This window comes from Xenopus laevis, chromosome 5S (genome assembly GCF_017654675.1).
Source record: "Xenopus laevis strain J_2021 chromosome 5S, Xenopus_laevis_v10.1, whole genome shotgun sequence".
In the NCBI taxonomy this organism is placed as follows: domain Eukaryota; kingdom Metazoa; phylum Chordata; class Amphibia; order Anura; family Pipidae; genus Xenopus; species Xenopus laevis.
Genome location: NC_054380.1, coordinates 78,069,337 through 78,083,561, shown reverse-complemented (window position 1 = coordinate 78,083,561; position 14,225 = coordinate 78,069,337). Strand labels below are relative to the sequence as shown.

The 14,225-nt window shown below is 35.0% G+C and overlaps 1 protein-coding gene across 3 annotated transcripts in view; it reads right to left on the bottom strand.

The window, feature by feature from the left end:
- The window catches only part of col12a1.S (collagen, type XII, alpha 1 S homeolog), a 140,343-nt gene that overhangs the window by 45,811 nt on the left and 80,307 nt on the right, over window positions 1-14,225 (bottom strand). For all 3 annotated transcript variants that reach the window (XM_041564671.1, XM_041564672.1, XM_041564673.1), the window contains 8 exons: window positions 11,102-11,244; window positions 10,671-10,800; window positions 7,847-7,989; window positions 4,739-4,868; window positions 4,181-4,300; window positions 2,941-3,087; window positions 1,069-1,185; window positions 78-224 (listed from right to left, as the gene is read on the bottom strand). In XM_041564671.1, the coding sequence (XP_041420605.1) occupies window positions 78-224; window positions 1,069-1,185; window positions 2,941-3,087; window positions 4,181-4,300; window positions 4,739-4,868; window positions 7,847-7,989; window positions 10,671-10,800; window positions 11,102-11,244 (1,077 nt within the window). The remainder of the gene's footprint in view (window positions 1-77; window positions 225-1,068; window positions 1,186-2,940; window positions 3,088-4,180; window positions 4,301-4,738; window positions 4,869-7,846; window positions 7,990-10,670; window positions 10,801-11,101; window positions 11,245-14,225) is intronic.

Sequence of the window (14,225 nt, the reverse complement as noted above, 5' to 3'; positions counted from 1 at the left end):
GTAAGAAAAGTAATGGAAATAGTGTGAAAATATAATGAAAGCATATAATAAACATATACTAGTTAATTTGTACTTACATGTACGCTCATCTATTGAAACTCCTCGTCCTTCAAGGTTAGGTGTTTGTACAAAAACAGTTGCTGTATATGGTGTGTCTTGTTTCAGTCCAGAAAAACAGTGTGACGATTCTGATCCTGTTACTGTTATTTCTTGACCTCGTGATCCTAAAATTTTACAAATAAAAACATGATGAAAATCCAAAAGTTGGGTAAATCTCATCTTCAAACAATAGTATCCATTCTAATGGCTATGCTCCTAAAGCCATAAAAGTGTATTAAAGGATGATTTCCTAATCCAATATACATTAGTAAAACCATCAGTCTACTGGCCAGTGGTCTCTCACAAGGGATGAAATGCAAAAAGTCTGGCTGAATTTGGCAACATGCATATTACATCCCTAGGTCACGCTGCCTAGGCCATGCAGCAGTTGATTCTGACAACTTTCCTGTCCAGTCCCCATTTCAGATGTAGCCCACAGGTGCCATTCTGCCCCTAAAAATTTTGCTTCCCTAGGCCCAGGCTTTTGTGGCCTATCCAAATGCAAACTTCAGTCATTCTCTTTTACTACAGAACATTCAATACACTGCTGGAAATGGGCTTAGAAGTGAGCTGACTGCTGGAAAATGTTATTATAGAATTAGTGTAGCTATAAATAACTATAGAGGCACATTAAAAAGAACTGAATTGAAGTTAATTTGTGATGCCGGGATATAGAAATAAATGAATGACTTCCCTGGTGCTCATAGAAGAAAGGGGAACATCGATCATGGATCAAAGGTCATGTTATAAAGTAATTTATTAAACCATAAGATTAATTGTAAGGGGTGAAGGAACATCTGGTGTACTGTAGGTTGTCATTATTTGAACTACACAGATCTATATAAATGATGAAGCCATTATTTAAGATTCTTTGAATGCTTTACTTCTAAATGAAAACTTATTGAAAATAATTTACATTGTAAATATACCTGTTTTTTAAGTCTAACTGGACAGTCTGCATAAACATACCATCAACTGGATTCAGTTTCAGTCTGTAGGAAGTGGCTGATCGGTGAGGAGTCCATCTTATACAGAACGAGTCCCATGAAACCTGATAGCTTGTCAAATCAGTTACATTCAAGTACACTGCAAATTAAAATAATGGGCACAAAAACTATATTATTACAGTGACTGGAAATATTTTATTTATATTTAAAAGTTATATCTGTTTGTCAAGCATCTGCAAACAATATAATTATTTTTCATATATACAGTATGTATGTACAGAACCATAAATTAAATTTCATATATGTCAACTGTATGAACAGGTAACAATAAAAACCACTAATTTGCCTAGGTGCAGTAACACACGGCAGACAATAAGAGATTTGCTTTTAAACAGGTGACCATTAAATGGTATCTGACAATTCTTTGGTGTGTATCTGCACCAGGCAGTTTTTTTTATTTCATATCCCCAGTAATGCCTTTTCTGCTTTGCAATATGGGACCTAGAGCTCTGCTGGAACTTTTAATGACAGTTTTTAGGCTACATCATAGCATAATTATATAAACTATATTACTGCTCCTGTCCTGAAGCAAATACACCATTTTCACTAGTGCAGGATTACAGTTCATTATAGCTAAATATATATAATCCCTTTCTTGTTCCAGTGTTAACGGTCATTTCATACTATTCCTCTATAGCAAATGCTAACCCAATAAAAATACTTGCTTCTTTTCAAACGCTCCTGTATCCCACATCAGTCCTTGCTTTATAAGCTGCAGCTAATTTAAATTAACTTAGTGATCTACAGTAAAAGTGAGCAGCATAAGTCTGTTAAGAATCCCATGGGGTCCAATAAACAGGGGATTACATGGCAAATTCTAGCTTCATAGAGAGAATTACATAGCCTTACTTCAAATTAAAGAGTTGATGAGAATGACAATTAATAACCTGAATTTGTCTGACCACTAAGGCACATGCCAACCTTGGAATCCCAACCTCTGTGGCTCCAAATTCAGCCAAATATTTCTGCCTGCATCATGTTAAACAATATGAATGTCATTTACTTACAAAATCTCTTGTGTATGAAAGCAAGCATTCCAATGTGTCTATTTTGTTTGTAATCATTCTATAGTTCTTTGAGCTAGAAAGTCATAATCGTGCATATTTTAATTGATATGTTTTGTTACCCTTCTGTTTTCTGGCTGTTTGTGTGCAAGATACCACTCCTGAGGAGTCAGACTATGTTAATTTATGCGCAATAGTCTGGATTTTAAGACATCACTCAAACAGAGCTCTAAACCGTGGCTCAAATCTATATTAGATGTTATATTAAATATTTCAACGCTCCTCAACACTTGAAAACCAAAGAAGAAATTTACAGTGCCCTGATCTATATAGTAAACAGGACTTTACTACATGAGTCTTGGGCTGCATCTAAATTATAAGGGTGCTTCAAGATGTCACATTACTTTTTTTTTTCCGAAATACTCTTTAAATAAACAAAAAAGAGAAATCCAAAGAAACATTATTGTGTAATAAAATAATTACATCCTTAAGTCTTTCTGGTCTAACATAACTAGCAAAACAGATGATGATAACAGCAGTATATGTAACTTTTATCTGAGTCTCTTCTGAATAAGCTTTCTGGAACATTATAATGTCCTCTAAACTTACTTCTCCTCCCTCCAACTTAACACAAGATTTTACAAAACCTTGAGAACATAAGTTAAATATTATACAAACTTGAAGAGCAAAGGTTTTTAATGATGAGTATATTTTAAATGAGGTGCAGATTGCACAGTATCCTAAAGGAGAAGTATAACTGCAAATTATATTTTACAATAACAAAGTGTAGCTGACCTTTGCAAATAACACAATAATCACAATAAACTCACAAGTTGTCCCAGGTCCTGATAGTGGCCCACTTAATCCTGTGTCATACTGAGCGTAAACGTTCACATCGTATGTGGTGCCAGGAGACAAGTTCTGCAAAGTGTAGGAACTCACATCCCCGACAAATACTTCCATTGATTCATCAGAATCTGAAATCCAAGAACGCATTAAATTATTTTATTGGAATGTCAATAAATATTTAGAAATGCATACACAATAAATCACCCCCCCCCCACTTACAGATGGAAGATAATAAAGATACATTTTTCAATTGAAACAACCATAATGTAATGTTTAGTTACATTTCATGTACCTTTCAAATTTTTGCAATTATTCAAAACTCACTTGTTCAATTGTCATTCATTCATACAATTTAACAGTTATGACTATTGGTATACAATACTACTATGTTTCTAAGTAGTATTCTTGCATTTAACTTGATGATCTATATTTAAAAGACCATGCAAACAAATGATGCATGTATATTAATGTGGTTTATTATTGTTGCTCCTCCCCTTTTTTCATTACTGGTGTTTCTCAATGGCAATTCCCTTGATGGTGTAAAACTATGCACCCTGTCTGATATTTCAGACAAGTTTCTTGTAGGCTGATGGCACTAAATCAAGAAAATTAGGATGGCTATAGCCAGTAAGCCAATCAGTAGCAAAAAATGTTTTACAAGAAACTACTGGACTCCTGACAGTTTTATTCCATAATCAAATTAAAATGGAGCCAGTGGGGATGTTATTGAGGGAAAATTGTGTAAGTTAGAATTCCAGTACATAGAATAACCCTGTACTTCTGCAAGGCATTAGGGCTACATTGGGCTTCACAATATGAATGGAGGTGCACTAGCAGTTGCTATATTGCAACATAAAACAGCAGGCAAGTTAAAACATATGTTGTAATCATGTCTTATTAAATAAGACAAATGTTTTTTTAAAAAGCATAGCATCTAAAGCAAAAGGTCATGTGGGACCCACTACTAAATGATGAACTGGTTAGTGTGCAATTATACCTACTGCATGGGGAAAGAAATGAGCTAAATCTATGAATAGGTGACCGATACATTAAAAAAAATCATAAACAGATACAGCAACTAGAATTTATATGCAGAGACAGAAAATAAGGAGCTGGAGAAAAATAATCATGCATTCCCATTAGCTAAAGGAACATATAAAATAAAGTTATACAGGAAGTTCGACAATATAATGTCACTGCTGAAAATATATATATATTTACCATGTGGCTGATAAACCAGCTTGTAGCCAAGAACAGGAGTTGGTATTCTATCCCAGGAAACCCTAAATCTTGTATACCATTCATCGGATACTTGAAGGTTTCGTGGTGCAATCAAACCCACTAATAAAAAAAATATACATAAATATATATTATAAAGATATATGAAACATTGCCAAATGACATATGGTTTTAAGCCGTAAAGGTTAACTCTGATGCTAACCCCTCCAATGTAAAATAAAATGTGACATGAAAGCCAGTATTTTCAAGACTGAAAAGTATTAATTGACAAAGAGAATGGTTTTGGACGTCATTGCAAAGCATGGCTAGACCTTAAGCACGTGTTTCTTTTATCTGCTAAGAGCATCTGTATTTAATATCTTCATTCTGGGAAGGCATCACTGTATTGCAGGACACACATCTAAAGAAAAAAAGGACTCTCATATGTTTAATATCTGCATCTGTGCTCCATTTTCAATCATCCAATAACAGGAAATAAGTTTTAATACATCCAGCATGTTGTACCATACATGATAGCATGCAACAGAATAAACATATTACCTGTCCTTCCGTTTCCTGTCAGTTGTCCTCCATCGCCATCAGCATAAACTGCCACCACGGTGATTTTATACGGAGTGTCAGGCAAAAGGGGCTGCAGTACCACATTATTTCTCCTACCAGGTACAGTTGTCTGAAAGAGTTGTAATAGGAAGAGCTTTTTAACCACCAGTATTATATCAGTTTACAGTTAACATTGCATAATAGCTGTACTATCTGCCTACATGTTATTGGTACTGGGTAATATGTCATCATGGGTACAAGAGTTGCATCTTTCCTGCCATCATCTAATACTTGTCATGATTTGCCATCCTGAATGTGCCATCTATAAGGGTCTTTCTAGATGTTGCTATGGTTTCCTCCTTTACCCCACAAATCTTTGTCTTTCTTGCTTTAGAGGTCTACTTTACTTTGTGTTCTACATGATGACACCTAGGGGCAGATTTATCAAGGGTCGAATTTCGAAGTTAAAAATACTTAGAAATTCGACCATCGAATTGAAGTTTTTTTCATCTAATTTGGCTATCCTGCAGTCAAAGAAAAACAATTAAATCCTTCGAATCAAACAATTCAAAGGATTTCAACGATCGATCAAAAGATTTTACTACAAAAAAAATTAGAAAAATGCTTTAGAAGGTCCCCGTAGGCTAACACAGCACTTCGGCAGGTTTAAGTTGGTGAAGTATTGGAGTCGAAGTTTTTTTAAAGAGACAGTATTTCGATTATCGAATGGTTGAATAGTCGAATAGTCAAAGTGTTTTACTTCGAATCGAATTCGAAGTCGAAGTCGTAGTAGCCTATTCGATGGTCAAAGTATCCAAAAAATTACTTCAAATTTCGAATTTTTTTTACTTCGAAAATTACCTCGAACTCACTTTGACTCTTGATTATTTCCAACCAATCTGCCCAGCCTTGTCCTAGTGCTTTCAAACTTTTCCATGCATAGTGAACCTGGATTCTGTCAAGACCAAGTTTGTATTTTCTAGTCTGATTTTTTTTCCTCTGTGTCATGCTTGTTCCATTTTACAATATTATCCGTTCTGACCCGGTCTACTCTTTACTGGAAACCTTCTGTCCATTGCAATTATTTTCAACCAAACTGTTCTTGATACCCTCCAGCTCCCTCCTGGTCTTAAATTCCCAGCTGTGGTACTAAACTGATCAGTCAGAACCGGAGTAGTAAGCTGTTCCTGCCAAGGTGCAGCTGCAGTAAGTAATAGCACTTATAAACAGAAGAGTGTATTATAAAGATGCTGACCAGGACCTGTGAAAGGATATAGCACAAGTCAATTAGAGAAAGAAACAGATGTACAGAGGGAAGTGAATAGTCTGCTGAAGCCAAACTAAAAGATTTATGCTAGTGGATATAGAGTAAAATAAAGAATGTAGTGAATAGCTGAAATTGTATCAAAAACACACTACAAGGCAGAAATAATTATACTAAAAGGGGAAGAGAGGCTTCAACATAAGCATGGTCTCCTGTACTGAACAACATATGTAGTAGACTGTTCAAAGCTAATTTTCGATTGGTTGATTTTGGCAGCTTTTTTTTAGTAAATTAACCGTATGATTTGTGATGTACAATGTAATGTTTAGTTAAGGGGTATATAATGGGTTGTGGCTGCTTTTTATGCCTGGGCTAGGGCTGGGCTGGGCTGATTATTCAACACCAATGCCCAAACTACTAATGCTTTTGTGACTGAATGTTAGCAATTGGCAACCAGCATGTTCCGACATCTAGTGGCAAATCTGACCATAAGAATAAAGGTTGTTACAGTAGAAAAGTTAGGACCAACTTCATAGAATTAACCTGTGTGTTGGAAAAAGACATTGCAGCAAATTCACTAATGGGCGAACTTTCGCCAGAGAACGATCCGCCACACTTTGCATCACTTCGTCAGCAGCCGAACGCTGGCAAAGTTTTGCTAGCGTTAATATGTGAGCACGAGCATTCCATAGCGACCTTTCACTTGCGATTCAAAAGTACTCGGGTCAATTTGAATAGGGCGGGTACATATAGGTCATACATATATATGTCTTTATGAGAGATGTTGGTGCAAATGCTTGAAGTGCCCATTTATTATTACGAATATCCAAGGAAGCAAAATAAAGACTTAAGAGATCCTCTAATGCCATAGACATGAGCCCACCCTAAAACAAATGTAGCATGCCCCTTAAATTGGTTAAAAAATTGTTAACACAGAAATCTTTAATAGTTAGAACTTTTGAAGGTAATCCTGCTTTAAAATATGAAATACACCAGCATTATTTAGAACTTTTATGACTTTCCGGCATACATGATATGATGTCACTGACATAAGATTGAGAAGGATGTAGCTTCATCTTATCAGTTCGCCAGGTCTAAGGTGGCGAAGGAAATACTGCGAAAGAGGTAATGTTCTGTAAAATTCGCACCTTAGTGAATTTGTGGAGTAACGATCGTTTATCTGAGCAAAAAATTTGCCTGGTAATAGGGCGCAGAACTACAATAGCGACGGTCTCTTTCACTAGCGAATTGTCCTCTACACCTGTTAGTAAATTGGTGGTGAGCCTGCAGATGGGATTTCTGGCAAATTTTCGCTAGTGATGGCCAATTCACCCTTTAGTAAATCTGCCCCAAAGTGTCAGGAATCAGACAAGATAGGTTAATTTGTATAGAAATAATGTTCTGCTATATACACAAATGAAAGGACTGCAATTGTTTGAGGGAAGACATTCTGCAAAGTGATGATTCTTGGTACATCTGTTTAACACTCATACTGCTGCATGTGGAATGCTTGTCTTTTCAACAGAAAGCACATTTTTCCACAAAATGGTAACATATGGATAAAAGTGGTTTGACAAAATGTATGGCTTGGACATGTGTCGAAATACTTGTGCTTGCGAAAGTCTTGCATTTTTTGGAACATGAGTGAGAACAGTTTCTTTATATGGCATCTCTTTAACAGTTCATCTCTTAATTGCTGTAATTTCAAATTATCAGGTCAGGTCGTCAAATTATATGTGTGTATCTCCTAGGGCTTAGAGAAATATTGAATAATTTTAGCTACTTGTGATATATAGTTTATATATTTATATATATATATATTTTTAAATCATCAAACAACTTACATATTCATCAATGGGATCACCAACAGTTGGTGAATAGATGATTCTGTATTGTTGGACAGGTCCATCAGCATGATCCCAGTTCACAGAAAGACTGTTAGTGGTCTCTCCAAAAACACGAATATTTTTTGGGCCACTGCGAGGTACTAAAATAAATGAAACACAGCAATATCTTAGATTTATAAATAAGATAAGAAGATAATAATGAAAATATTAGGCATCTCCAAACACGCTCATGGTGTCTAGTTACTTTACAGAGCCTTCATAATTGAACGTTGCCAACGAGCACATAATGACATATTATTACGGAATAAACCTACCACAGTACAAAATGTGGAAAGAGGGTAACCACAAGTATTTGGCTCCAGAGTTGCTGGAGGGATTTGCAAAGCAGTCAGCAAAAGAAAGGAACATTCTAATGTAATACAGAGCTGAACTTTCCATTCAGGTGCCACATGAGCACTGAAGAATAGTAAATTACCAGTGCAGTAGACTCTAAATTATTGTTAAATTTAATTTGGTGCCCAGCAATGTTAAAAACAGTGCCAGCCAGCAGTTTACCTAGACATGTGGCTTCAAATCTTTTATACTGAACCCAGCAAAAAGTACTAGAGGATTAAAGTATGCTTGCAGAAATATTTCCTTTCTCCAAAACCTCAATTACACTTTCAACATTTATTGCAGAATTTGAGAAATACAGACAAATCACACATTTTATAGAGTTGTTTGCACTACAGCAGTTGCAAAAAGTTTGCACTAATTTTGTATGAGGACTCGTATATTAATATAATACCTGTATGTATTGCTCATATTAATATAGTATATATGACAGTTTATTAATATAGAATAAAGGAAAGTTTGATAAATATATTATATAGGACAGTTATAGATAACTTGAATGCTCTAAATGCACGTTTTTCTTACCAACCTTAATACTGACATTTTAGTGAACCATAATGATTTTACTTTGCTACACCTTTCCCTGCTTACAAAGTAGCATAATAAGGACATTTAGGGGGTTATTTAATAAGCAAGATTTTTTGCGGCGTCCATCTTGACGCCAAAAGCTATTTTTTTGCAATTTATTATGCCCTGAATCTATTCCAAGCCCGAATCCAAAAATACTCAATCTAAAACCTGCCGAACGGTGGCAGATGTCACCATTTAAAGATGTTTTAACCCTCACAAAATGTTCTGCGTTTTCAGGTGTCAAACTAGAAAAAGGTTTTGTAATCAGAAAAACAATCCGTTTTTTCTCAATCCAATTTTTTCAAGTTTTTTATCAATAAATAAGGGCAAATCATAGATTCCAGTTTGGTAGGACTTTTTTTTATTTAAAAAATCAGAAAAATTCAGATTTTGATAAATAACCCCTTAATTAGCCTTGTGTGTAACCCTGGGAAAAGGTTTTTCTACAGATTCCCATATAATGCCAAAGTTCCGAAGTCTAAAAATGTATGAGGTTGTGTATTATAACTAGGGGACACTGGGCAATTTGAACCTGGGCAGTAACCCATGGCAGTCAATCAGATGTTTGCTTATGTTGTTCTACCTGCAGCTGGCTGAAAAAAAGCCAATCACTAATTGGTTTCTATGAATAACTGCCCAGTTGTAATTTGTAAATTATCCATGTTTATAAATGAATGGATGATGTTTGCTCAGCTGCATTAATATAGAAGCGAATCAGCAAGTAACACTTACTAGTCACCCATTAGAAAGCAAACATCTTATTGGTTGGCATGGTTTACTGCAGGTGTGTATTACTAGTCATTAGTAGATCCAAAAGAGAACCAAACTGTGTACCAAGTCAGAACTTCAATACTGCAACCATTCATTATCACAGTTTAAGTGCACAAAAAAACAGGAGCAGAATATGAAATTACAAGCCCTTTTTTACTATTTTACTGTTTTAATGCCACTACAGAGCTGTCCGTTACTAAGCAGTCATATATAGAATATATCTACATTATATGCTAAGTATTACACCATAGGAAAACTTGGTTTGACATTTTTAGTACCGCCAAACATTCCTATATAGTATTTCTGTTTCAACCAGGTATCAGTCTATTAGCAACAACAGGCAAACACTCTCCACAATCCAGCATTCCAGTTTTTTCTCCCAGAACTTCCCATCAGAAAAAGAGTGTGCATCATCACTTTAAAACTTCAATAACATAGTAATAAATGACATACAGTATCTTATGATTATGGGCTTCTAAATTAGGAATGTGTAGCAAAGACCTACAGTATATCCATGTAAAATGAATGAATAAGAATCATGTGTCATACATTTAATTCACTGGTGCCCAGGAGTGCAAAATGATAGGGAAGAGTATGTGCTCATACAAGATAGAAATCACTCATACAAAAGAAATATGGCAGCATTCTCCAAAAATCTTAGCAGTCAGGGGGAAATTAGCAATGTAAACAATTTTTTCGCTGCAGGAATAATTTCCTTTGCACACATTAAATATATACTTTCTAAATGTGTTTTGACAACTGACGATGGAAAAAAAATTGCATCATTTAACATTTATTACACAGTAAATACACATCTTAATGAAAAAACAGTTATGCACTAAATAGATGAAAAGTGTGCAACTCACAAATAAAGGGCAGTATGTAATAAACTGTGTAATTAACATTACTGCAGAATACATATTTTTATTCCATTTATGCATTTTATCATGCCCAAAAAAAAAAAAAAGGATTGTTTATTACACAAATATCTTTTGTTAAGACTGAGGAAGGCTGGAGAAAAAGCATACCTGTGTAGGTTAAAGTTAGACAATGCAATATCATAGAAATGGATAGTGGATAAACTTACATGTTTTTCCTTCACCATTACTAGGATCCCCCTCACCATCTGCATATAGAGCCACAACATTCACAGAGTATGGTGTGTCAGGAGTAAGTTGCTCCAGTAGCACATTGTGGGTAGTGCCAGGAATTACAACCTACAAATGGCCAAGGGAATTATGTTATTTTTTTCTTGTACACAACCCCAGACTTTAGACGAATGTCTCATAACAGGAAATTAAATGCAGAACTTCATAGCATTGAAATATCTGATAACTGTATACAAGACCACAATGAATTCTACAAAAACATTAATTACCACATTAGAGACAGTGAAAAATGTATAGTAAATTAACAAAACCTCCAAATTACTCACACGCAATCCAAACAAAAGAATGTATCTACCCAGCCCTATGCATACCACATGGATGTTTATAATCCCACAGAAAAATGACTCACAAACTCAGTAGGCCGTGTTCCAAGAAGTGGAGCATAGTTGACTTTATACTGCTGGACCATTCCAGGAGCAGGCTCCCAGCGAACATTCAGAGTGTTTGTTGTGGGATTGTATACTTGAATATTTCGTGCTGTTCCCCGCACCACTAAATTGGGAGAAAAGTGAATAATGATTTACAAAGACGCTATACAGTTTTTGGGGGTGGACAATTTATTATAAACCATATAAACCTGACCTAATGCAACTAAAGTTATGTTGCTCCTGCGCAGAAAGACAGAAGCCAATAGCTAAACAACCAAATGTCTTCATAAACAAACAAATCTGAAAAGCCTTGCTCCACTGCAGTCTAAAAAAATAATTTTATCTGTCTACCACTTTAAAATAATGCAGAGCATTTGCTAATGTAAATGCTAAAATGTACTAGTAACCGGCATTTATTGTTGTTAGTAGACAAAATGGCCTGAATGGTGATACTCCCCTAATTCACTGTTGCTGTTTAAAGAGTATGGATTTAAAGTGATTCTGTTTAACAAATATTTTTTGATTTACCTGCAATTTTGATGTTGAAATTCCATAAAAAGCTCAGCTGAAGCCTTATTAAAATATTACATTGGAGATGGTATCTATGAGAGTTTTAACTGTTACTGTAGGTAGACTCTGTTCCATCTGTAGATCAAACTTGTTCCACAGTTCTACCATGTTTTAGCACTGGCTTACAAGGTTTCTGTTGTATGTTAATCTAAGAGCAGTACAATACAGTCCAGTGGTGTTTATAATCCATTTTTTGTATTTTAATGGCAATAGTTTCTAAGGCTATATATAGGTCATTTTGGTTTGTGCATCCACTGTTGTTTGATTTGTCCAAAATGTCGTCAGTTTCCATTTGTCTTGTTACTATACATGGAGAACTAAATTGTTTGAATCCCAACTTAAATTAAAGGCACTCAATTAACATACCAGATTCCTAAGAATGTAACAACTGCATTCCAAACAGAGAGCCAATGTTTTGTAAAGTCCTTTATAGCAAAACCTCTCTCTATACTTAATGAAGTCTTTCTAATGTTAAAAATAAGCAATAGTATTTAATATATTGTATATGCTACAGATACAGCCAGAATTGTTCCATAGCAATATCCGAGAATGTCAAATGTAGTTATCCCTCAAGCTGTTTTCCTCTGCATTAGAAATATAATATATGTAGGTTTTATTTTAAGGCTTTTATGTGAAGTGAGAAGAGTGAAGTTGTGGAATTCTCTCCCTAAAGCAATTATACTGGCAGGTACAAAAATAACTATAAGACATGGATGAATGCCTTTTTAGGAACTAAGAAAATAGGAAGCCACTAAAAGTATTTCATAATTTACATGTGAGGGATCGGGCCCAGGTGCCATTTCCAGAAGGATTTATTTTCCCTTTAGTGGCAAACAGGTCCTTTATTAATTTTAGCAAAACTTGAAACTTGACGGATCATTTTTCACAATCAACCGTTGTTATTTTGACAGCAGAACATATTGAAACAGCACCATGTTGCTTATGAAATTAAAATGCTGTTACTGACATTTTTGGGAAATTGCAGCAAGGTTTCAGTCTCAATCTGGCCAATTTTCAAGCTTGATAAAGGGTCAATTTGGGCCTGAAAATTTGCTTCAGTTCCCCATAAAATACAATAAATGCATTTTAATTTGAAAAGCGACATGGTGCTGTTTCAATATTTTCTGCTTTGAAGTTTTCCAGTACCCACTGGAGAACCTGCACCATATTAGAGCATTTTCTATGAATTATGCTGACTACTTGCTCAACTGACAATTTCACAAAGCTTTCCTCTTGTGACGATGACAACTGCATCATTAAGAAAGAGTATTTACACTATAATGTATATACTGTACTCTTTTCTCCAAAACCTGTCATGTTTCTTATTAGGTATCATAACTGTGTTCATTTCCAAATATCCACTTGACATGCTTAGTATTCTGTTCTCTTATCGATTTACTGACATAACACCTACTCTGCCTACATTATTTTTGTGTGGAATGAAACAAAAGTGCTGTGGTAACGGCACTTTTGCCATAAATCTATATCTATCTAAAAATAACTATGGCAGAACACATAGCTGCACTGTGAAACTCAAGCTCATACCTAACAAAAGTATGATGGTATATTTATTATAGACCGACCTGGCAGATACAGAGTTTTAAACAAAGTGAAACATTTATCAAATTGATACAGCATACAGTATGTGTCAATGCGTTGACTTTCGAGTGGGGTGGAATCTTTACTCCCCAATTCAAACTGTATTCAAGGAACATCAATTCATACAATTATTTTCCTGAGGTGAGACAATTCATTCCAAAGGAGAAAATAAAATCCAAATGTACCAGTAATGTTTTACTAAACTTCATTACTACTCTATAAAATGAATGAGTGATAATAAATTGTCCTCTTAATGTATAACATATTATATGTGGTTCAGGTATGAGACCTGTTATCCAGAATGCTAGAGACCTGGGGTTTTCTGGATAATTTGGATCATTATACCTTATGTCTACTAGAAAATCATGTAAACACTAAATAAACCAAATAAGCTGTTTTGCTTTCAATTATGATTACTTATATCTAAGTTTGGATCAAGTACAAGGCACTGTTTGATTATTACACAGAAAAAGGAAAAAAAAAAAATTTGGATTATTTAGATAAAATGGATGAATGGGAGATGGTCCTTCTATAACGGGTTTCCGGACAACAGATCCCATACCTGTATAGCCAGATCCCAACATGCAACTCCCAACTCATGCATAGCATGAGTTATAATAGCTTATGTCATACAATTACATATTTGCTTTTAAATAGGTCGCCAGTAAATACTAAAAGCTAATTGAATGCTATAGGTGACCATACCTGAAGCAAGCTTTGTAACTTTTATTACATAAACTTAGTCTTTTAATAATAATAATAATAACCAAGCATACAATAAAAAAGCAGAGATGGTGATGTGGCTGCATGAAAGAGGGAAAGAACAGTTTACAAGGAGAAGGCAAAAATTCATTCTGTCAGTTACAAAAGCCACCACCCTAGATTCCAAGTCTACCAACCTGGTCAGCTCAGTCTATAATGGCTTGGTTGATTTAC